Here is a 27,877-nt window from a genome sequence, read left to right as displayed (position 1 = left end):
ATTATTAAATTGGACAAGGCGAAGCAGCTGTGCCCCCCCCCCCCCCCCCCCCCTTCCTGATGATGCACCGTCTCCTGGTAACTTAACAAAAGATGGTTTCCCTCAGAGAAAACAAGCAGAGGAAGAAAGACTCAAATGCTGGTTCAAGTGAAGGATGGTGAGTCTTCCCTTGGTAATGTAATTGCCTTACAGTACTTTAAAAAGACTGTGAATCTTCAAAAAAACAATATTATAAAACCGGATAAATTATCATCTGTCAAATGGATTGTAACAGGATCATCCTGTAGCATCCCTTCTTTTGTAAATTAGATGAACCTCCTTCCTAAATGACCAGTTAATTCTGTTTTAATGTGTTTAACTTGATGCATATTTCATCTGAGTGGGACGTTAATTACTGGTGGCCCTCGTCGTCATGTTTAATCAATATTAATTTAGAGAATACAGATTTCACCAGGCCGATGTATGACCTTATCTCTGTGTAACTCTTAAGACCAGCCATAAATCAAATAATATTCAATAGACTCCGTTGCTTTGTTTTGCCACAGTTTCTAAAAATAAATCAATCAGATACAAACAAGTTAAAATTATTGATTTTACCTCTAAATGCAGATCATTTTGGTTGACATACATTCACAAACAGACAGACAGATAGATGCCACACATTCCTGACTGACATTTGACAACAAAAACTGTGTGTGTGTGTGTGTGTGTGTGTGTGTGTGTGTGCTTGGTCTATAGCCAGTGTTCACTATCAACAGCAGCTGCCAGTCGCACCAGGGTGTCAGGCTGCTGCTGGCATTCACACACACACACACACACACACACACATACATTGCCCACAAATCAATACTGTTTCTGCTCCCCCTCCCCCCTCTCTTCACATGCTCCAACACAACAGCGCTACAACACCACTGGGAAATGAGCGCGCACACACAACAGCATTGTTGCATGTGCAAAATTGTTTTGATCCATGACTGTCATGGGCTAAAATGCTGCTGCTGCTGTTGTGTGTATTAATGTTATGTTGTTAACTTGATGGTTAGCATGACCACCATAAGACGCAGTCTCACAGCTGTTCAATAGTCAACATATGTAGCTATATGACAATTTAGCTTTCAAAAATTAGCACAAAAAATAACCCCTGTAATATAATCCCTCAGTCTCTTTGTGTTTATCATCAGCTTCAGCTAGTTTACATGTCATCCTAACCATAGCATTAGCTTATATACAGTAACCATGAGGGGCTAGCTAAATGTTTGTTGTTTGGTTAAATCGTTGCACTACTGTTTAGTTAGTTAATTTAGTATTATTCTATTTCATTGTATATATTGTGCATTTTTTTATATTTAATATTTTTACTCTATTTTTATTGTATATATTGTGCATTCTTTATATTTAATATTTTACTCTGCTATTTTTATTGTATATATTTTGCATTTTTATCCTCAATATTTTTTCCATTTTTTACTCTACTTTGATTGCTCTACCTGTATCATAATGCTGCTGTAGAGGGATTAATAAAGCATCTATCTATCTATCTAAATGAATAACAGATAATAACATCAACATATCCCCCCTCTGATTAGCATAATGTCCCAGCATCCTCACCGATACGAGGTCTGTTTTCTGAACGCCAGTCCTCTTAGTTTATCCTCCAGTGTTTCCTTCTCCATGTCTTGCAGGCTGCTGAACGTGTCGCTGCAGCAGCCGACGCCAGCTTCCTCCGAGGCGGCTCCGGACTCCGAGTCACCTCCGTCGGCTCCCAGAGAGGCCATGCGCCCGCTGAACCCGCAGGTTCGCTCCTTCGCTTGGGGGTCCATTGCTGGTCCGGGCTATGGATGTCTCGCCTCCGCTCTGGACCCCCCTCTCTACCGGCTTATGCCGGTGGTGGAGAGGAGAATTGGGGGCGTTTTTTTTGGGGGGGGGGGGAGTAAAAACGACACACGCTAACGTTCTCGAGCGGTTTGACCGTTGTGATTTTCAGACCGTAGACCGCCTTTATGTACACGGGCAGCCAGGCACGCGCAGCACGCGCAGCCGCCTGGACATCAGACCGAACTGCATCTCACGAGCTCCAAACCAACTGGAGGAGAGCTACGTCAAGTTAAGCAACGTCAACCAGGAAGTGTAGCGTCATATCCTTCAAAATAAAAGATCTCTCAAAAAACGTCTTTATTTAATTACAGCTGTAGAAGAATATCTGAGAACTAGTTGAACAGAAATAATGTAGACATCTGTACTGGTTTGAATGGTTATTTCTGAAAATGATAAATCCCATGATATATATATGCAGTTATCTATACATATAGCTATCTTACGTATATTATCTACTACACATTGCCAGCTAATATCTTTAGTAGATACTTAGTTGGATACTTAGTTGGACTTTGTAGTAGGCAAAGAAAGGGAAGCATTCGTGTATTTCATATATTATAGTCTCTCTAACATGATGAATAAGAAAGCACTTCGTTGTGGAACCTCACAACATTTGTGCGCACATTTTATTTCCACTTTCTCTATGTGCACAACTGTAGTTTAGTTATTTGTGGTCACACACGATAAATATCATAATACTCTCTTATCATTACAACACCCTCTGACTGATATTACGGACATAATCATGGACTTTGTTTATATTTTGGCGTTGTGTATGTTGTGGATTTGCAGCTCTGAAAAAGGCCTTTATTTTTATATACATGACCGGAAGTCGGGTATTTGATTCTTTGTGCGACTTGACGAGTTTTTTAAAAAAAACTGCGAAAGCGCGGCGACAATTAACACGTTCAACTAACTGCAGCATCCTGTCTGTCTGTCCGTCCCTGTAAGCTCAGCCCCCCCCCCCCCCCCCTCCCTCTGTGTCTGTCTGTCCGTCTGTCTGTCTGTCCATCCATCTGGCCCATGGGACGAGCAGCGTGGCATTGTGGGATATTCCCTCTCCTCTTTTCTGCAGCATCATCAGTCAGAAAGTAGGGCAGAGGGTGAGCGTGCACGCACTCTCACACGCACCCTCTCTCAGTGTATCACTCTCACACACTAATCACACACACACACACACACGCGCACACACACACACACACACACACAGACCATATGGTGCGTCCAGGGACTGCGTGTGTCAGAGCCTTCCCGATGATAATATTCTCACGTTGCTCTGCTTTATGTTGAATCATTCTTTAGGTCTTCCTGATGAAAACATCAGGCCACATCTGTCCGCCTGCTGTTGTCGCCTTGCTGCACTGAGCCACCAGGTTTATAGAGTCAACACTGACCTGAGCTGAACTGTTTCACCTTTGTGTACCTTTATTTTTTGTTGTTTTTTTCCAGCAGTGGAGCATATGTCTGCAATCCTATTCACCATAAATAATTTAACGAAACACACCACGTGAGATTACAGACAAACACGCAGTCATTCTAGTTGTAATAACTGCAGTTTGGCTGCTTTAATTTGTCACTTTGACGCTTTTGAACATTAGTTTGATTTCCAGTTAGTCAACATTTGGATTTAGAATCTGGATTTTTTTAAATTTAGTATCACAAAATGTTGAGTTAATAAGACTTAGTATGTCTATGTTGACATCATATCTCCTAACTTTAATTTAAGTCAACATTTTGACTGAGAATCTTTTAATTTAATTTAGTAACTCATCATTTTGTCTTAGTAAGTCAAATGTTTTGTCTTAGCATATCTTAACAGCTCATAATTGTGACCTACAACGGTCATTTTTACTCTTATAATGCATAACTTTAAATTTATTTTGTGCTTCCACTGAGCAGTAATTATGAGGCGATGCTGCTGATCTATTTCAGGATCCTGGTCACGGTGGAGGACACAACGCTCCTCTACAGGCCGCTATGTTAACCCTGAGACACATGTCTGTCCTAATGGAGTCTAACTTAATTTAAGCTGCACAGAAAACGCTTTGAAGACAAAAACTATCCATCATACGTTGAAGTAAACATTTCATTTTCGGCAGTTGTTGCACTCGTTTTGGAGAGAAAGCCGCACTTAAGGAAACAAGAAAAAGAGTCTACTAGCAGCATTTATGAGGTTGTTTGTGAGCACCAGAGTTCCTTTAGAAAGGCTCTCATTTTACTGCAGCAGGGTCCTGGTTCCAGCAATACGTCCTGGGTCTCCAGCAGCGTGGTGTCGGTGTTGGCTCCCAGAGAGGAGAAGCTCTGCTCCTGGAGGAGGAGGAGGAGGAGACGCTGCTGCTGCCGGGAGCTGAGCTCTCCTCCTCCCTCCGGAGCTCCGACTCCAGGTCCAAGGCTGCAGGAGAAGCCGGATCTGGGTCCGTCCACGGTGGACCGGTCTCTGCTGGAGGATCTGGGTCCGTCCACGGTGGACCGGTCTCTGCTGGAGTCTGAGCTGAAGGAGTTTCTGGTGAACCTGCATGATTTCATCTGGTTTCACCAGAATCCGACCCGGTGGCTCCGATGACGAGCATTAAGAATAACTCTATAGAAACAGACCATCTTCTCTCTGATGGTCTCTTTGCTGATGGAGATCTGATAGAGGATCAGGACTAAACTGAGACTGGTTCAGAACCAGATAAAAGGTCCTCACAGTAACTTCAAGATGTTAGCGAGCTAACATTTGTTTTTATGTCTTCTCTAACGTCAACAAACAGACCAAACACAATCATCTGTTTTGCAAAATATTCTTTTACTAAAGAAAATACTGAATATTCATTTGAAAGCAAAGAGACAGGAGTGGCTTTACACTGAAGCAACACGGAACATTAAAGCTGATTTGGGAAAAAGCTCTTCACTGGAGGAGACGTTTCCACGAAATAAAATAAATCTAAATTAAGTTAAAATCTTGCGTTTCCTACGACCTCTCCTGCAGACTCTTGGAGCAAAGACTATCATCGTGCATCCTAACGTACAGATTCAACAACAAATCTTTGACAAAACACGAGACCGAGATATACAAATGTTGTCTTCTAGTCTCTAAACAGGACTGTGGTCTATTTCTGAGGACAGTTTGATTCATCCTCAGTCTGTAAAATATCATTTCTGACCTTTCTGAACTTAAATAACTTGAGTTTTTAACAAATGGGATGTTTGTATTTACAAGGAGTCTGTAACACACATAAACGAAAACTATAAAAACAACTTTAAAACACTTTTAAACTAAAGCCAACAGACAGTGAGGACACACCGTGAAGCTAAAGCATCGTACGTTCATAATTTATCAACAACGTCGCATCCAAAATAGACTCTGAATGAATTATGGATTGGTTTATAAACTACAGGTCCCACACACATTTAGACTTGCTTATTCATTCACAACTTATATTTACAAAAATAGATGTTTGTTTTGGCAAACGCTGAGAGAACAGAGCGAGGTACAGACTCTCGGAGCTGACCGTGAAAGTGTTAAAGGCAGAAGCATCGCAGGGTTAAAAGGCCATCAACAGTTACTGCAAAAAGTTCACTCTGTGGTTCCTCTGCACATTTAAAAAACACTTAAAGACGAGAAGATCGATGCCTGTCTCATGTTTGTACGATCAATTCGAAGCTGCTGTCGGCAGGCGGTTAGCTTAGCTTAGCTTAGCATGAAGACTGGAAACAGGGGGAAACAGCCAGCATCACAACTATAAAGCTCAGTAATGAGTACGTCATATCTCATTTGTTAATTAGTGTGTTTTAGAGTTGCTGGAAATTGTTTTTTATATCTTTGGTCAGAACAAGGCTAGCTGTTTCCATACGTTTCCAGTCTTTATGCTAAGCTAAGCTAACCGGCTGTCAGATTTGAGCCGCAGATCGATCAACACACCTAAAAACATCCCAAATATGACTTTCTACCATCAACAATGTTTCTAAATGAGCGCAGGAACGTCGAGCTAAGCCCTCAATGTATGAAATGTCAAGTCAGCTGAAGAGAATATACATAACAATATATAAAAGAGAACAATAAAATAAAAAATAACACAAATATATATATATTATGAACACAAACACGTATCAAAATGGGATGTACGCCTCACCGGAATGGAATAAAACCATTTAATAATAAAAGAACTACGAAGAGCAATAATTTTACGAAAATAAAACAAAACAAAAAAAGGTTTCTATAAATACAAAGGTTCTCCGTCAATGTCCTGTAAAAAGCCTCACACGTCGTATTTTAATAAGCTTTCCACTGGAATAAATGCCACGCTGCATTATTCAAAGTATCTGTTGGAATTCATCACAATGTGAGTCAAGCCAGATACAACTGATAAGTTGACTCATGTAAAAAATATTCAGTGCAACCAGCCTCTTAATTATTACTATTATTATTATCATTACAGTGTATTAAGCAGAGATGGAACAATCAGCAGTGGGAACTACTGCATGAGGTTTGCTCCAGGACACTGAACCAGCTCTACGTGTGTGTGTGTGTGTGTGTGTGTGTGTGTGTGTGTGTGTGTGTGTTGACATGAATCTCAGGAGGTCTCGTTGACCGTTCGCTCCAGCTCGAACACTTTACTGCTGCTCTCATTCGTCCTCTGCTCCAGAGACCTGAGGGACAAAAGACAGGAGAGTTCAGTGCGTTTATTTTTATTTCATTTCTAGGTCAGGTCATATTGTTTCAATCTAGTTTTTAATACATCGTTTTCAGAAATATTTAGATATATATAACTTGTGGTGAGGGGTCACAGGTAAAAAAAGTCTCGGAACTACTTTTTAGGGTTTAGGGAGGATTGTTTCCTGGATCAATACCATATCAGAATGAATAACCCTGTTGATTATGATTAAATACGTGTATTGATGTTTATTCCAGGTAACTGTTTCTGTGAGCTCACCTGTGCAGATCCAGCAGCATGTTTTTGGATGTCTGCGTATCGTTGCTTGTATTTCTGAAGGGTGGGTGTGTTTCCACCCTGCTGGGCTCCACGGCCTCCTTCTGTTGCTCTGAGCGCCGCCACGCCGCCAGGACGACGGCCGTCGTGTCCTCCCATTGGTCGGGATACTCCCCGCCCAGACCGAGGAGGTGCGGCTGCTCGTCTTCGAAGGTCGATAACAGATTCCTCGACTTCACTAAAAGAGGAGAAAAGACATTTTAATTTAGATATTATCTATTGATATGTTAGTGTTTTCTTAAACAGGTTAATAAAGTTTTTTGCAGTGCAAACAATGTATTTTGTGTGTTTTGTGTGTGTGTGGGCAGGAAACTGAATTTGATTGTCAAGAAAATGATATCTGGTCTCTATTATAAAACTGTGTGTGTGTGTGTGTGTGTGTGTGTGTGTGTGTGTGTGTGTGTGCGTGTGTGTGTGTGTGGGAGGTAGTAGAGAGGATGTAGTGAAAGGTCAGCTCTTGTAATCAGTAGCGGTGCAGCTTTCTATTATTGCAGCGCTGTAGGTGGAATCTGATTATTGCCGATGTTATAATGGAGCTCCGCAGTTTTATAGCCGGGAAAATAATGATTCATTACAAATAGAAACAGCAGGAAGAGACAGTAATTGAAAACAAATGTATTTCTATATCGTTCAACGAATACATTTAATTGTGATTCAGTAAAATTTAATTGTGATTAATGCCAAGGTCGAGCTTCAAACACAACAGAGAGAGTGAACCACAATATAGCAGCTTGTAAAACCAAAAGAAAGAGCTCCGAAGAGCTAATAAATCTCATCGCTATATGCATCGTGCATCGTGTTATACAGATGAAGTTATCACTATTAGGTTATTTATGATGTCTGTATGTTTGATTAGTATGGAGAGTGTAACCACCTGTGGTTGTGTAGGAATCTTTGACAGCCAGCTGTTTGGAAGCGAGGCCAGTTTCAGTGATGGTGGAGCACGGAGTCAAACTGCTGGGGTAGAAACTCCCCAAAAACAGAGCGAAACACAACACGACCACCTAGAGAGAGACAGGGGGGGGGGGGGGGGGAGAGAGAGAGAGACAGGGGGAGAAAGAGAGAGAGAGAGAGAGATAGAGAGAGAGAAAATACATTATGAATCAATGCTAAGCAGCTAATGAATGGAAGCAGATGTTTTCAATTCAATATTTCAATCAATGTTTCATCACAACAATCTCCTGTTAGCATGCACACACACACACACACACACACACACACACACGCACGCACGCACACACACACACTGTAGTACCATTAGGCATGATGATGTCTGGGTGCCGGCCATCCTGCAGGATTTGGGGACTTTACTGGCCACCATCGCCTGCAGAGACTGCAGCTGCTGTAACAGAGACCTGAGGAAGAAGCACACACACACACACACACACACACACACACACACACGAGTTAGTGTCTTTTGTTCAGCGCTAGTCAGAGGATTTGTTCAGTCGTTTGCTTCATTAAAAAGACACACACACACACTATCCAGGTGCACCAGCATCAACACACACACACACACACACACACACACACACACACACACACACACACACACAGATGCAAGCGGTTCATTTAACTTTCAGACAGTGACGATGAAGCGCACTTTAACCACTGAGTGGAAAACAAGACCCTAAACAGCTGTGATCCAGTGAGCTGTACACACACACACAGCTCATCCGAGCATAACGAGAGCGAACAACGCCGGCTCGAGCATTTCACATTCAAAAACAGCCTCATGATTATGCATGGCTGCAAAATTGCCTATGAAGTGATCTACAGGGAGCTTTTGATTCCACAATAAAAATGCAGTCAGCATTTCCCTCTCAGCTACACCGTGTGTGATAAAAAAACAAATGCCTTTAAAGGGATTGTAAAAACAAAAAGGTGAATATAAACGCCAAGTCCCGGAGGATGTGTCAAGACTCACATCCAGAGAGAGACATTCCCCTCTCTTTAATTTCCTGGTGTTTGGATTGTCACCACTGTCGAAGCTGTCTCCTCTCCTGCAGCTCACTCAACTCACTCAAGAGCTCCGGTGTTTCCCTAAAAACTGTGCAACGCTCCCTCTCTTACGTATCGATTCCAGGAGTCCGGTGAAGCCGTGAGTGGTCACAAATAATGACATTACCGGAGGAAATGGTCTGTTGAATTAACGTCAGAGCACAGAGACGCTGAGCTAAGTGGTGGAACAGGTACTCAGATCTTGTACTTAAGTGAAAAGTAACAATACTCTGTAATAAAAGTAATAATACTCTGTTACAAGTAAAAAGTCCTGCATTTAAAATTCTACTTGAGTAAGTGTTACCAACTAAATGTACTTAAAGTAAAAAGTACTCATCATGCAAAATGGCCTCTTTCAGAGTGTTACATTATGCAAATGAGATAGGTTGTACACATAAGTTTCTGTGCAACAAGATAATTAAATATAAATAAATAAATAATAATAATACATAGTAGTTTTATTTCAGGACTTCGGGGGCTCTCCTGTTTTTGAAGTTTTGTTGTCGGGCAATTTACATTTTTATCATTCTTATGATAAAAGTACAAAGTACGAGATAAAGTACGATAAATACGATACGTAAAGTACAAAAAGAACATGAAGTATGATAACTACCTGATGAAGTATGACAAGTATGTGATGAAGTACAACTCCAACCTGAGTCTAATATCAGCGACATAACTGAAAACACCTGTGAGGTTATTTGGGAGCTTTAATCTATAAAGATTAATCATATTTAATAAGTCTAACATGTGTTTTGTATGTTAAATCAAAGGAGCTGTTAAATAAATGTAGTGAAGTACAATATATGATATGGATATACTTAAGTAAAGTACTTTAACAGTACTTAAACTACATTGTACCACTGCATTGTGTATTGTGATGCGTTGATTATTACCTGTATTTGCTGATATGATGATAAACAATCTTTTTGTTAGATTTTTGCAACGATACCTGAACGTTTCATACTTCACAATGAGAACTACTTTAATTAAATGGGTCTAAAATACACCTTTCAGGAGCGTGTGAATGTGTGACTGTGTCGTTCTTACTTGTTTGTGCACTCCAGAGTTTCCACTTTCCTGCGTAGCTCGTGGTTTTCGTTGGAGCAGGTCTCCACCCTGTGGTCAGACAATAGTACTGCAGGGTCAGTGACTGCAGATGATCTATCATTTAGCATAACTAGATGTAGTTCCTCTTTGTCATGATATAATCTTCTACACCCGTAATGCTTGCAATGTCCCAGTCTCTCAGATATGATGAAGAATGAAGACGAGGAGGAGGACTTACTTCTTCTCCAGAGCGTCCATGTACTCTTTCTTCTTCCTGCGACTCTCTTGAGCTGAAATCTAAGACAAAGAGGAAGACATTTAAAGAAAGAAGCACATAAGATTGCTCTACGTTGTGTGACAAAATTCATAAAGGTTTAATTTATTATAATAATATCTCTCCCAATTATTTGGTGGTTATTCGGGGGTCGATATACTGGCCTGACAGGAATCTGTACCTTATTTTTGATCTTCCTGCGGATCTTCTTCAGCGCCTTCTCTTCGGCTTTGGTGAGCGGCAGCTTGGTGGGCACCGGGTAACCTTCGGCCACCAGCGTCCGACGCTCCTCCTCAGTCAGCATCAGGGGGCCCGACCCCTGCAGCTTCTACACACACAAAAACATACAGCCAGTTATAAACAGAGGGGTAAAAAGATGGATTATAACACTGAAATAAAGTTTATTATTTGCAGTCATTTCAATGCAAATGTCTCCCAATAAATAGACGTATTGTTGTCATGTGTGACAGGTTTGGATCGGTGGATTACTCACATGGGCGGCGGTGAGCAGAGGGGAGTTAGAGAGGGAGGAAGCAGCGCGAGGAGACACCTTCAGGCCGGCCTGGGAGGGAGGAGGGCTGGTGGGGGAGGTGGGGGATGACAGGCCGGGGGGGGCGTGGACGGGGCTCTGGCTGCCCTCCGAGTCGCTGCCGTGGGAGCTGGGAGGAGTGGGAGGCATCTGCAGCGACTCCAGACCTGGAACGACATCCTGATTAAAAATGCTTCATGCAACCATGAAAACTCTTTGAGTTAAAATAAACTGATGTATCAACAAATGGCCAGCAGGGGTCGCTGTAGCATCAGATAAGTGACTGAGTGAGAGGGTGAAACAGTTAAATTCACACCTTTGGGTGAAAGATTGAGGAACTGGTCCACTTCATGAGGCTCCAGTTTAATCTGAGGGATGATGTTCTCCTCTTTTATCTGACGACAGAAGAAGAGTGATGACACAGTTACAAACAAAAAAATCACCGAAAATATCACCAACGATCGTCACGCTTAACTCTCACCTTGAAGCCTTTGCCCTGGTTGTGGCTGCTGACGATGGTCTGAGGTGGGGAGGCGGCAGCAGCAGCTGGGGGGGCCACAGCGAGGCCCTCGGGCTCCTGGGGCCCCCTGCTGGAGGAGGCCAGAGAGAGGGAGAGGGTAGGGAGGAGGGAAGGAGTCTCACAAAGGAGGCTGTCGATGGCGTCCTCCTGCTCCATGGGCCAGTCAGCCGAGTCTCCATCAGACTCTGCAGCACAAGAGGAGACATGGACTCGTGTTACTGTCCTCTGGGACTCTTTAGAAGGACTCTGATGTTCTTAACCTGTGTTTTAAAACTAATTCCACTAATCTGCCTCTTACCTGCGTCGCTGCCTTGCTCTCCGGTCAGGTGCGACAGGGGCGACTGTGGTCGGCTGTCCCCGCAGAGCGAGTAGCTGTGCTCGGCCGTGATGTGAGGCGGCAGAGGGGAGGACGGGGACAGGTCGCTGCCGTCCTCCCCCTCCATGGCCTCCACGCCGCCTCGCACCGCGGACAGGAAGGGGTCGCTGAGCAGCTGGCCCAGCAATGCATCCTGGGAGAGATCGTCGAGGAGCTCGGAGAAGTGCTGCACAAGACAAGGAAGAAATATATACTGAAACTATCTCATTTAATACAAGCATAAAATATCAAGCTGAGACGAGGACACAGACGGATAATTAGATAAATAGTTAGAGTGGAAGACAGCCTGCCTGTAATCACAGACGGCTAAACCTTTACTTTAACTTCTCCCCTCAGGGAACACTGAAGCAGCCAATTAAATACATGTAAAATTGTCTTTCACCGTTTCTCTTTCTGTGTGTGCGTGACTCTCGGTGTGGAGACACATTTACAAAAGCCATGAAGAAGACAAGCGTCCTCCTTCCCCACATTCCTGCTGCTCTCTCTATCTTTCCCTTCCATCTCTTAACGAGTTGAGCGTTCAGGTGTTGTGACGAACAACAACAACAAAAGGCCCCGCAGGTGATGCGTTGATAACATACTGACATACATCTCCTGTTAGTGAGCATGGAACTGGTAGAAACCTATAATTACTGCCGGAGAGCCAGCAAATCATCACAACCTTGTGTTTCTTTTCTTTTGTTATTTCAGTATTTTCATTATATTTCATCTGCAGGATTTGTTTTTGATTGTCGTCAACAGAATGTGAGTAAAAAGTGACAAATGTCGGTCACAATTAGTTGAGAAACGTCCAAAAATAACAAGTTTACAATTATATAAAATGAGAAAAAGCAACAGATGCTCATGTTTTAGTTAGACAACAAAGAATAGATTATTTTCCTAGATTTATTCTTGCTTATACCTTTATTTTGAAAATTTAAAGAATAAGACAGCTTGTTGTATCAAGAAAAGTTGAATTTAATTAGGAATAAATTAACTACTTTGCTGTTAACTAACACAATATTCTAATAAGTCTAATACAAGTAAGAGTGATTCATTATTGGAACAGCAACATGTTTATAATATAACTGTGTGACTACAAAATAAAAGTCCTGCCCTCACTCGAACTCATTGCTCCCGAGAGAACGTAAAGATATTTCTGCTCAGATTCTGTGTTGCCGGGCAGAAGATCGTGTCCAATGAAATATTGGTGATGTGAGAGCAGTCTGGGCTCAGCCAATGAGAAGGAAATAAACTATTTAAATCAAACACACGTGAAACTGAGACATCTGGAACTGTTGACCGAGAAAAGGAAAGAAAGGAAATGAAGGAAGCTTTATTCATACGGAACATTTCACACACAGAGGCGACTCAAGGTGAGTTTAAAGTTTAAAGAGACAGAAGAAGAGGAAGAAAAGAGAAAGACTAAGTTCTGCAGTTTTTAGCATAAAAAGTTAAAGTCTAATAGTTTTAATTAAGGAAAGAGATTAAAAAGAAAGAAGAAGGGAAAGAAGGGAAGGGAGAAAAGACAGAGGGAAAGGAAGGAAGGATAGGATAAAAAGGAAAAGAAAGGAAAGAAGAAAGGAGGACAAGGAGGGAAGAAAGGAAGGAAGGAAAGAAAGAAGGAAGAGAGAAAGTAATGGAAAGGAGAAGAAGAAAGGAGGGAAAGGAATTGAAAAGAAAAGAAAGACGGAAGGAAGTTAGGAAGGAAAGAAGGGAAAAAAGAAAGGAGGGAGGAAAGGAAAGGAAATCTAGCATTCAGACATATTTTGTTCCGTGACATCAGACAAAAGGACGTACGGAGAGACGAGAGTGAAATCAAGATGGAGGAAACAGGAGGAGGGCCAAACATGTGGCTTCAATTACAGGCCGAGAGACTTTCTATTACACACACACACACACACACACACACACACACACACACACACACTCAGTGAAATGACCTCTTAACTCCATAAACACACAGCATGCTCCTGCCACCATATGCTGCCCTATAAGGCCACTGGTTTCAGGCCTCTGTGTGTGTGTGTGTGTGTGTGTGTGTGTGTGTGTGTGTGTGTGTGTGTGTGTGTGTGTGTGTGTGTGTGATGCAAACACCGACAGCGTACCGTGAATCTACTCAAGGAGGGAAGACAAATATGTGCACACTTATCCATCAGATGGGTCCATTTCTACCTTTCAGCCAAGAAAAGAGTGCACGTATGAGTGTGCACGAGCCAAAACCCATCACCTTTACAGCAGTTCACTACGCTTTACAGCGTCTCCTGGCTACCACATCTCGTCTGCTGCTGATATTATGGTTCAGTTACTGACAGTTGAGGGTTTTGTAAACGAATAAAATAGCACTTGTTGCAGGAAAATATAAAATATATGAAGTTAACTCCATTAAAAGTGAACATTTATTCAAGTTTAGAGAAAAATAGTTTGAAAATATCCTCTCAAAGAGGGAGTAAAGAAAAGGAGATTGATCGGGTTTCAGCTGAAAAAGAGGAGAGACCATCATGATGGTAAAAGAGGGAGGAGTTTTTAGGGAGGAGTAATTACATCCAGAGCCCATCTTTAAAAAAAGGCCATATTTTGTGGGGTTAAGTGACCTTTGACATTAACTTGTAGTTTTGTCAGATCAATATAAACCATTAATAACATTCTTAAATCCGCATGCAAATCATAGCAAATAAGAGGCATTTTCACATTATCTTCAGTAATCCAGTGATATTGTCTGTAAATCCATGGGTGCACTAATGCACCCATGGATTTACAGATTTACAGATTTAATTCACAGCGCAGATGTTTACACAGAGAGGAATAAAGCCTCATGTTGTTCAAGAAAAGGAAATGAGAGAGGTCCATCTCTGCAGAACCACACCAAACACACACACATATATAGAGAGGGTTTGTATTCGCTCCCTGTCATTTTCTGTGTGTGGTTGTGGTTGAGAGAAGTAAATGTGATGCAGGGAGTAGACCGGGCTGCAGGATCGGTCACTGGTCGGGTGTAACTCATCACACACACACACAACAGAAACCTCTTTGTCTTCGCAGCCCAACGCAGAGGCGTTATTTGGGGTCGACTGTAACTCGACACTCTTCGGCTGGGAAACTTAAAGCCTAAATGGGAAAACTGGGAGCGTAAACTGGAACTAGGGCAAGAATCTGTAAGCACTCTGAAGGAGCAGTGGTGTTAACAAAGAGCCTATTCTCATGTTCCTTCTGAGTAACATAGCGAAACACAGCAGAGGACGTCGCTGAAAGTGCAGGTTGTTATCTTTTAATGAAGCCACAATGAAGTCTGTCGACGGAGGAGGAAAAACAGAGAGATTGTCTCTCCAGTTCCTGGTTCATCCAAAGAGACGATCCTCTCGGAGGCCTGATCTTAATACAAATCAGAGGAACACTGATGAAGAGAAGATGCCGAAATGGGTCAGAAAAGTCTATTAAACAATCAGAGGCAGAACTGAGAGCGAAGGAAAACTGTTAGCTGAGATTGAGCCAAAGAGCATCTTGTTTGTTGTCACCATGTTGCAGTTGTAGCTACATTTCACGCTAAATTACAAATGTCAACCTCATGGTGGCTCTACAGGAAAAGTCAGAGGATCACCAAAGTCATAAGGATTCATCCTCTGGGGATCGTGAATGTCTGTACAAAATTTCATACCAATCCATCGGATAGTTGTTGAGATATTTCAGTCTGTACTTAAGTGGTGGACCAATTTCTTTAAAAACACTCCCAGGCAGAGTGGCGAGTGATAAGCCTTCACAATAAAAGCCTCGACAGCTGTGTTGGTCAGTAGTTAGCCGTTAAATTAACGGTCTGGGAGTGGAAGGAATGTCCTCTCAGGCCTGTAATTCTTCCGTTGAATAAAGTAGGATGTCTGTTTTAACGCTTAATGACCAGAAGTTTAAAACTGCAGAGGTAGGAAGAGGAGGGAAGTTTGATGACGTAACACCTTCCTCCCTCAAAGAGCAAAAAACAGATGTGAAAGAGTACTGGCATTACTAATGACGCACACACACACACACACAGAACCAAGGGTCATCTCCATGGAGAGTGTGTGTCAGAGTGTGTGTGTGTGTGTGTATCTTGCCCTGGACTTTTGCTGATGATACAACTTCACAAACACTAATAAAAAAAGACACACTCGGAGTTATGTCAAGATAAACTCAATGACTCATTTGTTTGTTTTGGATCCAGGTTGAAGACTTGTTCCAGCCACTATAGACCACCACTATAGACCACCATTATAGACCACCACTATAGACCACTACTATAGACCACTACTATAGACCACTACTATAGACCACTACAATAGACCACCACTATAGACCACCGCTATAGACCACCACTATAGACCATCACGTGTCCCATCATAACCAGATTAAACCAGTATTAAAGTCCCAAGAGATATCTGACTGTTTATCTGCCGCTTCACTGTTAAATAATGTGTTCATAGTTTCGTTTCCACTGTTTAATAAGTCACCAATAGGTTTATAATCTGCAAATAATGGCTTTTTTTTTATAGATCACTTATTTATAAGACAGTACATCGCAAATAAACGTCCATAAATCCACTTGGAAATCATAGGAAAGTCTCCTTATAACTGCGAAACATCACGTTTTAGCATTTTCGTCAGTATAAAAGTACTCCAGTGATACTTGTCTGTACATCCACTGTAAACAGGAGCAGCTAATAGCTAATTCTGCATACTTTTAATGACGCTAACTTGCCAAAATGTAAACAAATCCAGGCTGCAAATACACAGTCAGACTTTAAAAACCCCTGATATATGTCAATAAGTCATTATAAGGCTCACGAGCTTCTCCCTGTCTAGTCAGCTATCATCTAATGTTAATATTTAATTAAACATCTTGATAACTCAACAACTGGTTTTGTTACTTTCTGCAGACTTCAATTGTTGTTTTTATGTCTTTTCTTTCAGTTCATGTTCACGCTTTCTTTTATTTAATCCTTTGACGTTTGTTCCAATTACTATTAAAGTTTAAATTTCGGTAAAACTCGTTGAAACTGCGTTGTGAATGAATATATATATATATAAATAAATGTGCCTTTTCTTCACAGATAAAAGTTGCCTCACAAGTAAAACAAAACTTTGTTTATCTTGAAAGTTGTCTGAGTGAGATTCAAATCTAGTGTTTTCGTTGCCTATTTTACACCGGACACTGTTGAACGCATGCACTGAGAAGATGCACGATATTACAGAAGAGATGAACAGGTGGTGGAAAACCAACCGAGAGACAGAAGCGAGCCTTGTTCCTAAAATTAAAAAACATGTTTCAGTTTCAGTGTTGTTGCAGGTTTTTGGGGTAATTCTCCGAGGAAACAATAACACCTCTGAGCTTTGCTCGATTGTATTTTGTCACTGAAGGGGGAAAAGTTATTCTATATTCTTCTTTGACTTCCCAGCAAGTCCAGAGACTCTCAAAAAATCCAGTTCCTCTGCATTCGTAGTTAATTCCCACCATTCTGACCCTCTGGTGAAATTCCCAAAACACTTTCAGATAAAAAAAAAACATTTGCATAAACCTCAGTTCCTGCAGCTGTGAGCCGAAGTGCAGCAAGTATCTTCTGGAATGCTAACAATGTTTTAACACTTGAAGAACATGTGTAGAGACTTTGTCTGCAGAGCGGCAGAGATTCCTTCAGCGGCTCGGAATACAATCTTTAATACTTGTTGATAACTTCAGGTCAAATTGAGACAGTAAACTAGTGTTTGAGCAGATTAAACAGCTGATAACAAAACCAATGTTTGTGCATCAAACACGCCGGCAGCTTTTTATTTTTAAATCAGAGAGGTTTCTAAAAAGTACAACTATTGTGTCTGTTATTCCAGTGTTCAGTGATTTATTCCAGTATAGTCGACAGGCCCACATGAGGCTTTAAAGGGAACATTAGGCACAGCCTCAGCTTTTCTTAGTTGGATCGAGAATGAAATTATAGAAGTATAAAACAGCTGTTCTGCACCGTAACGAGCCAAAACACCTACAACCATCATATGTTTGCATTATATAACCCTGATAGTAAACAGGACTATTTATCACCCACCATTTGTTGTAACAGCTCTGAGACTCGAGGCCATCTCGGCTGTAGCATGAATATTGTACGAGTCAGCATAATCAGACAAATCCCAGGCCTTGGAGGGTTTCTGCTATCTGGGTCTTATCAGCAGGGGGGGCCGAGCCCAGCACCGAGGCCTCGTGTCCGGGCTGTGTTGGAGGAGCCAACATGGTGCTGCTTCATGTGTGACATCATCATTTCCAACGGACACACAAACACACATCTGTCTTGTTGACATCATTCGTTCCATAACGTCTGAGGAACTAAAGTGACCTCGCTTCACAGAAATGTCCTCGTTGTGAAGGAGACTCAAAGTGGTTCTCACAAGGATAAAAGTACACACACACACACACACACACACACACACACCAAAGCAAATCACAACCACACATGATACACATGACAGCCAGAGATGAGATCAAGCAACATGTTGCTCGCACGACCCTGCAGCCTCGAGCAACGTTGTTCAAAATTGCTGATCCCGAGAGCTTGATTTGAGCCAGATTTATCTACTAATCAAGGACGCCGTAAGTGCATCAGGAAAAGCAATCATGGAAGGAAGAAAAACAGCAAAGAAACTCCTGCAAGTTTTTAGCTGACAAGAAAATCCTGACTGACTGGATTCATTATCAATTAACCTGCCTGCCTAAACGTAACCAAGTAGCTTTGTTGCCTAAATGTCGACTATTTTAAATATAAGAAACAACATAATCTGCCTTGATATTATCATATTATTCGTTCTTTAAACAGAATTGTGTCGGGGGTGGAGTGATGTAAACGGATGTAAACAACAGGATGTGAGGGAGAATAACAGGTGTGACGTCCAGCAGTGTTTACTCTCCACCCACACAGTGTGAGGACAGGAATAAACACACAACGCCTGAATGTGACACAAATCACAGCTGATCCATTACAAACCAGCTCCCAAAACCTCAAGGTCCACTTCCTGTTCAACACCGTCGTCCTTGACCTTTTTTTTTTTTCGGTCTCATTAATGTTTTCACGCTTTCTTTAAAGAAGTGCACGCAGAGTCACGACAGGAAGTGTGTTAAAATAGGAAGTGTCACAGCGCCGACAAAGAGATCCCGAGTCAAAGTTCACATCTATGAGTCAGTCGTTATCTGACGGGGACTCTGCTGATATTAGAGGGCAGGGTGTGTGTGTGTGTGTGTGTGTGTGTGTGTGTGTGTGTGAGAGAGAATCAGTGAGGCCTCACAACAGAGACAATATAAAAAACAGACCCAGACGATGACAAATGGAAAAAACTCTCATTTTCTCCCCCTTCTGGTTAAATCCCCCCGTCTGGTTTACCAAAAGTTCAAACTCCTACCCTCAAAACACACACACCCACACACACACACACACATTCCAGTCTGTCATTCTGACCGATCACAGAGTGCAACCCCCACTCTGCACACACACACACATCCAAACACACACTGACCCTCCAGATGTTACGCAATGACTTCACCAGACTGATAGAAGCTTGCTTGCAGTGTTTTAACTTTCCTCGTGTCAACAAAATCCCATGAAAAACATCAATGAATTAAACCAACAAGTATCGTCAGTGTGTCCTGATAAATCTTATTCCTTTCTCCACCAATTTGCACTTTGAAAATAACTGCACTAGAGCACCAAATGAGGATTAATCCGCTGCTAAAAATAGTCCCTAAGAAATGCACTGCTTCTTTCCATTTCTTTGATGAAAACTACAGAGACCAGCAGGAAATTACTATATATATATATATATTGTGTGTTGTTTTTAAAGAAATAGTCCGACACATAACTTAACACTGGCCACATATCATCAAATCAAGACTATACTTCCTGTCCTCAAACACAGCTGAGACTGTGTCAAAAACAAGCACAGCTCTCTTCTGATGTCTCTCCCTCTCTCATCCTGAGTGTGTGTGTGCTCGTTATAAACTGGGTCAACACACACACACATGCACAGACACACACATGAATAACTTTTTCCATCTCTGCACTGTAACACTGACCGGTCACAAAGTACCATTAAACACACACACACACACACGCGCAGACGTTACTCAACCAGTGAACTCCCTAACCCCTTTCTAGTTTTTCCAGCTCTCCTTTTGTGTTTTTTAAATGTTCTTCCTTCAACACAAACTGCAAACTTCTCTCCTCCTCATGACCATCAACTGTCTGAAACTCAACAAGTTTCTGCTGCAAACTTCAGGACAAGAAGTGAGAAGATTTGAGAAGAAGCTAAGCTCAACGTCTTCTCCCGAGTGCTTTCTTTGTGTTCATGTGGTTGTTTGCTGCGGGATTTAACCCACAAAACATTTGTTGTCATGATCGGCAGGGACCTCGTCTTCACTGAGGGACTCCTGCTGGATTCTGGGTAAAAGCACTGGGTCAATGCCGGTCCTGAGTACTCCATAGAGATCGCTTTAATCACAGGCAATCACTCCCGGGAAACTTGTTTGGGCGCGCCTGTGATCTTAAATCCTCTGTTAAAGCATTAGAGCTCTGTGAGAGGGACGTTTGCCAAGTAGAGACATGCTTGAATGTCAAGTCACACACACACACACTGAACTATGCACGGATGAACGGGCTTGTTCACATCTCTTTAAATGGAAAGGTTCAAGAGAAAAGGTGAGATGAAGAGTTTGTTTAGAGGAATGCAGAGACAAGTATGATCTTTCTCATTTATTCCCAGTTTGTCTGCAGTCACACCTGCAGCTCAGTATTTCTTGGACAGTTCCTCACACTTTATTTAAAATGCCGGCGTTCAGTGCGCAGTAGTGTGACATTATTATTGAGGTGGAAAGTTTGATAACCGCAATCTGTCTCTAACCTCGAGCAAGAGATTTAGTTGTGAAACAAAATGCATTTTCCTCAAAACATAAAAGACAATGCAGGTTTGTTGCATGGGAAGGACATTTTTAGGAGACAAGGCCCAATTTTGAGTGTTTTAAAACAGCTCATATGGAAATTCAAGAGAGAAAATTTACTTTAAAAGTAAATTTAAAAAGACAAACATAAAGTAAACCGGTGAAAACAAAGAAAGAGACAGTTGGAGAGGAAGAGAAAGATGAATAACTCAAAGTTCACAAAGAAAGAAGAGTCAGGAAGAGAAACAAGGAGGGTAAAAAGCAGACTCAGAAATGGGAGCAATGGAGGAGTTTCTGGCATTTTGGGACAGGAGCCGACTTGTCCCGACTCTCAGCTCACCATGGAGGAGTGATGAAGGAGGAGGAGGAATGGAAAGAGGGGTGAAAGGTTAACTAGACAGCGAATGGAGAGGTTTCTGTTTAAAGCTGATTGTACACTTTGAGCCAGGATATGAGCTGCAATATCCATAAAAAAACAAAAACATCAGAGGGGGTCTCACATCTCATACTGTTTAATAAGCACATGAAACACTTTGATGTTTCAAGCCCCCAAAAACTACATCTAAATACTGTCGATACTGCAACTTTAAAGAACATAACATTCTATTTATTGCTCCAAACTTAAAGCTCAAATCTCCACCTCGGTGTCTTTTAGAATTGATAAAGAAGAAAAGAAAGAGTGGTGAGTTAGATGCATTTTCACCAGGCTGCTATTATACCAAACAGCTTCCAGACTCATTTTTTGGGCTGGGTGTATAAGCTACTCACAGGGATATTAAGCCCACACCCTGCTAACCACACACACACACATCCATTTCAAACCTTTTATGGTGACTAAAGCAAAGCCGGAGGGGGCAGATGTGGGACGGGGAAATGCAGAATCAAGAGAGACAGACAGAATTATAGAGACAGATGAGGTAAATTTAGCTTTGCCTCGGAGAACGAAGGCTCCTGTGGATTTTCCATAATGATCCCTCACGCGCTGATTACTACCTTCGCTTTGCTCCCAAACGGCCGTCCGCCTGCAGCAAAAACTTGAGTCCACTTTCAAAGTCGGGGGAAATGTTGCATCAGATTTGGGAAAAAAAGAGAGAAAACGTGGCCTTCATGCGTCCATTTGCACACCATGTGTAGACCCGCTGTCACTTTTTAAAGCCAAAAGAGTTCAAGTCAGCAAGGTGGCTCTGATTAAAGCAACGTAGACAGATATTGTGAAATGTGCCAAATATTTTATGGGTGGAAAAACCTCAGGAGAAGCCTTTAGACCCCAAGACACCAAAACACACGAGTATTTTGTCTACGGCCTTAACATTTACAACCAGTGTACGTCGCTATTTCTTGCAACGTCTTAAAGAAAAATGATCTTATCTTTCAACCTGGGATTTCATTATTGTGACTATGACTATATATTTTAAATATTATATAAATAAATTTAAACTCTTGTCTCTTAAACCCCATATACACCTGGCTACACCTAGTAGTAGCACTAGCTAGCTCGCAAGTAGCTAGTGCTAGTGGCTAACTAGCTTTTGCCAAGTTTGTTTAAGTTTACTAGCTCTGTATTAACATAACATATATAAAATGTTTCCTTGTCCAAGTAGGATATCCAAGTACAGATCACACATTACTGCCAGGCGTAAATGGGGTTTTAGTTAGACCAGACGTAAATGCAGAATTTAGCTACATGGATTAGCTACATAGATTAGCTATTTAAGCTAACTGTGTAGGGATCTACTTCCATGTGTATGAAACATATCTTATATTGATATGTGTCACTTTAATTAATCAAACACAGAAACATAATATGGTAATAAACAGTAAATCAGGAAGCAGCTCCAGTTTCCAAAGAAAAATAAGAATCAACAGCCATGCTAGCAGCTCCGTAACGCTAGCATGCTAACATGCTCAAAGTGCTAAAACACTGTTGCTAAGCAGGTTTACCATGTTCCCCATTTTAGTTTGGCTTGTTAGCATGCTAGCATTTGCTAATAGGGTTATAGTTTAGCTGATTGGATGATTTAAGTTTAATCAGAAAATTCTCCATATCATAGTGTCTTAAAAAATAATTGATGTAGGTATTAATTAACTGTAGTCAACTCTCAGTCGACCAACCAGAAGATCCGGCACCACACCTACATTATTAACACTTCATTATCGAATATAGGTGCATTCCTTTAGGTGATTTAAAGATGGAGAGGACGGTCTGATTGTATTATTCAAAACTGGAACACAGTGGTGGAATGTAACCCAGTACATTTACTCAAGTACACATTTAAAGTACTTTACTTTTACTACACTGCATTTGTCTGAGAAATTTAGTTTCTTTTCAGATGACAGTTTTTCATCCCCTTCCAGTGAAAACCACGTATCTCCAGATGTGTTGATGTTTAATGTTTGTGATAAACTAAAGGATGAAGTGTTTCCTTTATGTGTTGAGAAAATCCTGGTAAGGGATCTGAATACTTCTTTGATAACTGCTGAGTAAAACTAAAATAGACACAGACATCAGAGACACTCAAACTTTGATTGGCAGTAAAATGTGACTGGTTGTGAAATTATGTCATCATTTACTCACTATCTGTATATAAACTGTGTGTGTGTGTGTGTGTGTGCTGCCTACGGACTGACACAACAGACACATGGAGCATTCAGAGAGAGACAGAGCGAGGCCACCGGCGAGCAGGATGCCCTGCCCCGACGGAGAACAGGCTGAGCTCAGTGAGCACACGGATCAGGCTGTTTACCTTTCGACTCCTTGTGTTTGCTCTCGATGAATAAAGCGACTCTAAGTGTGTGTACTCACATCCTTTACTTGAGTAAAAGTACAGATACCACACTGTGAAAACACACTGTAGAACTATTTTAAAAGTAACATTATTATTACATTATTATTAGTAGAATTTACTTTAAGTTTGAAAAGTATTGATTTTGCAGTAAAATGTTCCCCGTCAGTGTTTTACTATTATACCTGATGTTTCTACTGCACTAATGTGTATGTTGCATCTTTACTCCTTCATATCCTGTTAACTAGTTTAATCTACATGAAAAACTGTCATCTGAAAAGAAACTGAAGCTGTCAGACAAATGTAGTGGAGTAGAAGTATAAAGTATCACAAAATGGAAATACTCAAGTAAAGTACCTCGAAGCACAGTACTTGAGTAAATACTTAAGCTGTCAAAGCCATTATATCAATTGAAGGGCTGTATTACAGCTGGAGTTTGATTTAAAGACACAGGTGAGTCTTTATCTGCAGGTATGCTGTGTGTTATGTAAGCACACACACACACACACACACAGCTGCCCTGCAGTGTGAGCAGAGCAAATATACGCGTTTCCTCTGTATGTCCTCTTCTTCTCTCCACGGGTACACCATGTGCTGAGCGCCACGCCAAGTTTTTTTTTTAATGACAAGTATGTGTAAGAGCATGAAATAGCATTTCAGTTTAGTTCACTTTCTCTCTGTCTATTTCCTGATCTGTCTGACAGGAGGCCAAGCTTCTACTCAAAAGCAGACATTTGGTCAAACCAAGACGGGCGGTTATCTCCCAGCTGAGCATCAATTCATGATTACAAACACTTCATCCTCCAGCAGAGACCGGTCCACCGTGGACAGACCCAGATCCTCCAGCAGAGACCGGTCCACCGTGGACAGACCCAGATCCTCCAGCAGAGACTGGTCCACCGTGGACAGACCCAGATCCAGCTTCACCTGCAGCCTTGGACCTGCAGTCGGAGCTCCGGAGGGAGGAGGAGAGCTCAGCTCCCGGCAGCAGCAGCAGCGTCTCCTCCTCCTCCTCCTCCAGGAGCAGAGCTTCTCCTCTCTGGGAGCCAACACCGACACCACGCTGCTGGAGACCCAGGACGTATTGCTGGACCCGCTGGAGGGAAGGGAGGCACGGGAGAACCAGGACTGAGAGGAGCAGACTGTCAGACCCTGCTGCAGTAAAATTAGAGGTTTTCTGAAGGGACTCTGGTGCTCAGAAACACTACCAATCTCGTTCACAGGGACCGCCAGAACCACAAAGTTAAAGCAGTCTTTTCGGCTCTTACGGAAAACTGAAGAAGAAACAAAGATATTTTTGATTAATCGATTAATTTGACCTCCTGTTTTGGAGCATGTTTTCTCTTTCCTGAAATAGATATAACTTACGTCACACAAATACGTCTGTTGTTGCGTCAGAGGCGCGTGGATGAATGGAGATAAAAGAACAAACCCCACCTTAGCTATGACGCTATGTCATTATGTTAAAACCTGAGGAACTTGATTATGATATGAGCGGAGACAAAGAGAAGGAGACGGGAGGGACGTCGGACTGAGGAGGGAAGCAGAGATCGAGAATCCCACACATGCGACCGACCGAGAGGCTTTACATTGTTGTGAGGAATCTCACGTCAACAAAACCCCCGGGAGAGAAAGTGAGAGCGAGAAAGTGAGACTGAGACCCAACAAAGACTCCAGTCTGTTTCCCAAGCTGCCCGGGATTCAAACACTGCAGTCTTCATGCATCCCCCACTCGCACACACATGCTATTCATGCTTTACTATATATATATATATATATAGAATATTCACCTCTCTAACAAGAGCATCTTAGTCCCGCTGCTTAACACAACCTGACCTTTGTGTGCCGTCGGCATGAGCGGCAGAGCGAGGCTTCATGTAACACCTGGAGAGGTTCAACTTTGAGCTTCGGATAGTTGAGAGCAGTAAAGTGGGACAGCAACACAAAGTCGTTTTGATACAATAGCAAGAAATGCAGAGCCAAAATCACAAGTATCAAAACAAATTAAAAGCAGCTAATGTGTAATAATGTATGAAAGAAGAACTAGTCTTGATTTATTTATTAAATGCATATTGATATTCAAAATTAATAAGCATTCATTTTTACGATTCTTAAAAGGGTTAGTGTTTAGGATTTGGTTGCATCTGGCGTTGTGGTTGCAGATTGCAACCAGCTGACTCCCTTTCCAAGATGGTGATCATACCATAATAACACTACTATAGGAGCAACGTAAGTATCAACGCTATGCACCGTGTGCCTCAGGGTACCGCAGCGTGTCGGAGAACTACCGTGGCCTTCAGGTGACATGAAAACATGAACTCTCTAGAGCCAGTGCTTGTTTTGTCCTTTCTGGGCTACCGTAGAAACATGGAGGTGCAACATGGCGGTCAAGAGGCAAGAGCACCCGCTCCTTATGTTAGATATGATGTTTTCTAAGCCAACGAAAACATAAAGACTCTTAGGTTCATGTGAAACAAACCAAAACAAAGTTTTTAGTATTATATTCCATTACACGGGCCCTTTAAAGCGGGTTAGATAATGTGACTTTAAATGTCATCAGAAGTAGAATAAAGACGCAAGTTGGAATAAATTATAATTAAATGCAAAAGATTACAGAATTTGAATCTTAGTACGGCACTTTCATAGAGGAAGATCTTTCTTCTCATCACACAATCTTCCAAAAACGTGCAGTAAATTTTGAACAGCTGGTCCGATGTTACAGGACTCGTAGCCTCGGGACTCGTTTAAAAAGGCCCACATTCACAGCTTGAATGCTCTGAAGTTTTATCAGCACAAGTCTTTACCTGTCTGCAGGTTTTCCTACAAGAGTGTGTGTGTGTGTGTGTGTGTGTGTGTGTGTGTGTGTATTGTCTCAGTCTCAGGGCTCAATAGGCCTCTGTGGTGTCTGATTCCAGTCATGCAAGCCAGCTGGATTTTTTTCCACTGTAAACCCAAATGCTCCCTCCCATCGTCTACACACACACACACACACACACACACACACACACACACACACAGTCTCTGGCTCACTCACACACACACTCTCCTCTCGAGAGACATATGGCTGGACTACACACATCAACTGAAGGCCATTTTAAAGCAGCTTTCCTGAGGAGATGCTGTGTGTGCAACTTATTTCTATTAAAAGTGGTATTCGTCGTGATATGTAACTCGGCAAAAACGTACACAATAACTTTACGTCTTTAGACTCAAACATGTTCACAAACTATTCAACACCGTCCCCTAGAAATAACGTTGTTAAAATACAACTAATTTGCAACAACGAATACATTTTGGAAGAAACCTAATGCCACATTTTCAACTTGGGGGCCTCAAGCAGCGTCAAAATAACTGATGGAAAATATCTGTTAATGGAAAAGTAAAAGCTAGGAGTATACCTGAAAAAGATGGCTTTAACACCGACGCAATGCTCCTAGAATCAGTCACTATTTGGTTCAACTTTGACCTGCAATTTGCTATAAACAAAGTCCAAAGAGAAAGTATGAAAACAGGTATTTTTTCCAATATGATATTAAGTATAAACTCTTCATTAAAAGCTTTATAAAGTGTACCACCCCATGTCACATAAAGTATCTGAGTTATAACCTTTCTGACATAAATGTTCATCACAAGTTAAAACACTAAAAGAACATTAAAAGTCTTATTTTGAAGTTCCATATCCTCAAAAACTAGTTGTTGTTTTTTGTCATTTATAGACAGTTTATCTGCGTTATCTCTCATTTTGAATACTTTGTCACCAAATGCGTTTCAAAGAAAAGAAAGAAAGGAAAAGGAGGCTGAGAAATCATCCAAAAGAAAGTTGCATCCTGGACCTTAAGGCTCAAGTTGTGAATGGAGAGCCGGGTACCAACACACACACACGCACACACACACACACACACACTTCCCTCCCCCCTCGTCTCAATCAAAGTGATTAAAAGGTGATTATTTCTCACTGACAGGCTTCAGAGACAATCACCCTGATCGATAACTTACATTGGTGTAGAGCACACGGTCGATCTCTCCAGCCTCAGACAGCTCGCTGAGGTTCCGGTCCCAGTGTAGAAACGGTTCACTACCGTCCAGGATCTCCATGATTTCCTCCACACACACACACACACACACACACACACACACACACACACACACACACACACACACACACACACACACACACTCACACTCACACTCACACACACTCTCTTCTGCCCGGTTTGTTGTTGTTTTTTGCCGCAGAAATAAAAATGCAGCGAAAACAAAAACGGGTGTTTTGTTGCAGTGCAGTCGGACTGAAAACCAAAACTCCAAAAAGAAAGCTCCAACTCCGGTGTAAAAAAAAAAGAAAAGTTTCCAACAACTCGTTAAAGGAAATAAGTAGAATAAATAGAAACACGTGCCGTTGGTTCAGACTTGAGGGATAAATGCTCGATGTGTCAGTCAGATTGAAGCTGAGCGTTGTTGTTGTTGATGATCATCTGCTCTCTGCTTCAGCTTTCTGCAGCGTCCTCCTCCTCTTCTTCACAGCCCAGACACACAGGAATGCAGGGGCGGAGTCACGGAGAAGCAGAGAAATTGGGGGAAA

At 41.8% G+C, this 27,877-nt stretch overlaps 1 protein-coding gene and 1 long non-coding RNA gene across 2 annotated transcripts; one reads left to right on the top strand and one right to left on the bottom strand.

The window, feature by feature from the left end:
• Window positions 1–60: 60 nt before the first annotated feature.
• Window positions 61–4,800, top strand: LOC142971050 (uncharacterized). Its single transcript, XR_012959328.1, has 2 exons — window positions 61–3,382; window positions 3,808–4,800. It is a non-coding gene; the product is annotated as an uncharacterized LOC142971050 (long non-coding RNA).
• On the bottom strand, window positions 4,645–27,877 carry creb3l2 (cAMP responsive element binding protein 3-like 2). The gene is made up of 12 exons (XM_076111644.1): window positions 27,292–27,877; window positions 11,521–11,764; window positions 11,184–11,407; window positions 11,019–11,097; window positions 10,667–10,869; window positions 10,355–10,501; window positions 10,138–10,196; window positions 9,900–9,968; window positions 8,104–8,203; window positions 7,723–7,852; window positions 6,792–7,026; window positions 4,645–6,507 (listed from the first exon to the last, which is right to left on the bottom strand). Exons 1-12 carry the CDS (start codon window positions 27,388–27,390, stop codon window positions 6,432–6,434), a joined length of 1,665 nt encoding a protein of 554 aa, XP_075967759.1. The 5' UTR covers window positions 27,391–27,877; the 3' UTR covers window positions 4,645–6,431.

Source organism: Anarhichas minor, unplaced genomic scaffold (genome assembly GCF_050575085.1).
Source record: "Anarhichas minor isolate MPS153535 unplaced genomic scaffold, ASM5057508v1 ptg000045l, whole genome shotgun sequence".
NCBI classification, from domain to species: Eukaryota; Metazoa; Chordata; class Actinopteri; order Perciformes; family Anarhichadidae; genus Anarhichas; species Anarhichas minor.
Note: the sequence above shows the minus strand (reverse complement) of the source record. Positions and strands in the feature narration are given on the sequence as shown.

Excerpts from the sequence above, each read along its gene's own strand:
- creb3l2 (XM_076111644.1), bottom strand. The coding sequence starts at position 27,390 with ATGGAGATCCTGGACGGTAGTGAACCGTTTCTACACTGGGACCGGAAC. Across the intron at positions 10,197-10,354 it reads GCAGGAAGATCAAAAATAAG|ATTTCAGCTCAAGAGAGTCG; the intron begins GTACAGATTCCT and ends TCTTTGTCTTAG. Across the intron at positions 7,853-8,103 it reads AGACATCATCATGCCTAATG|GTGGTCGTGTTGTGTTTCGC; the intron begins GTACTACAGTGT and ends GTCTCTCTCTAG.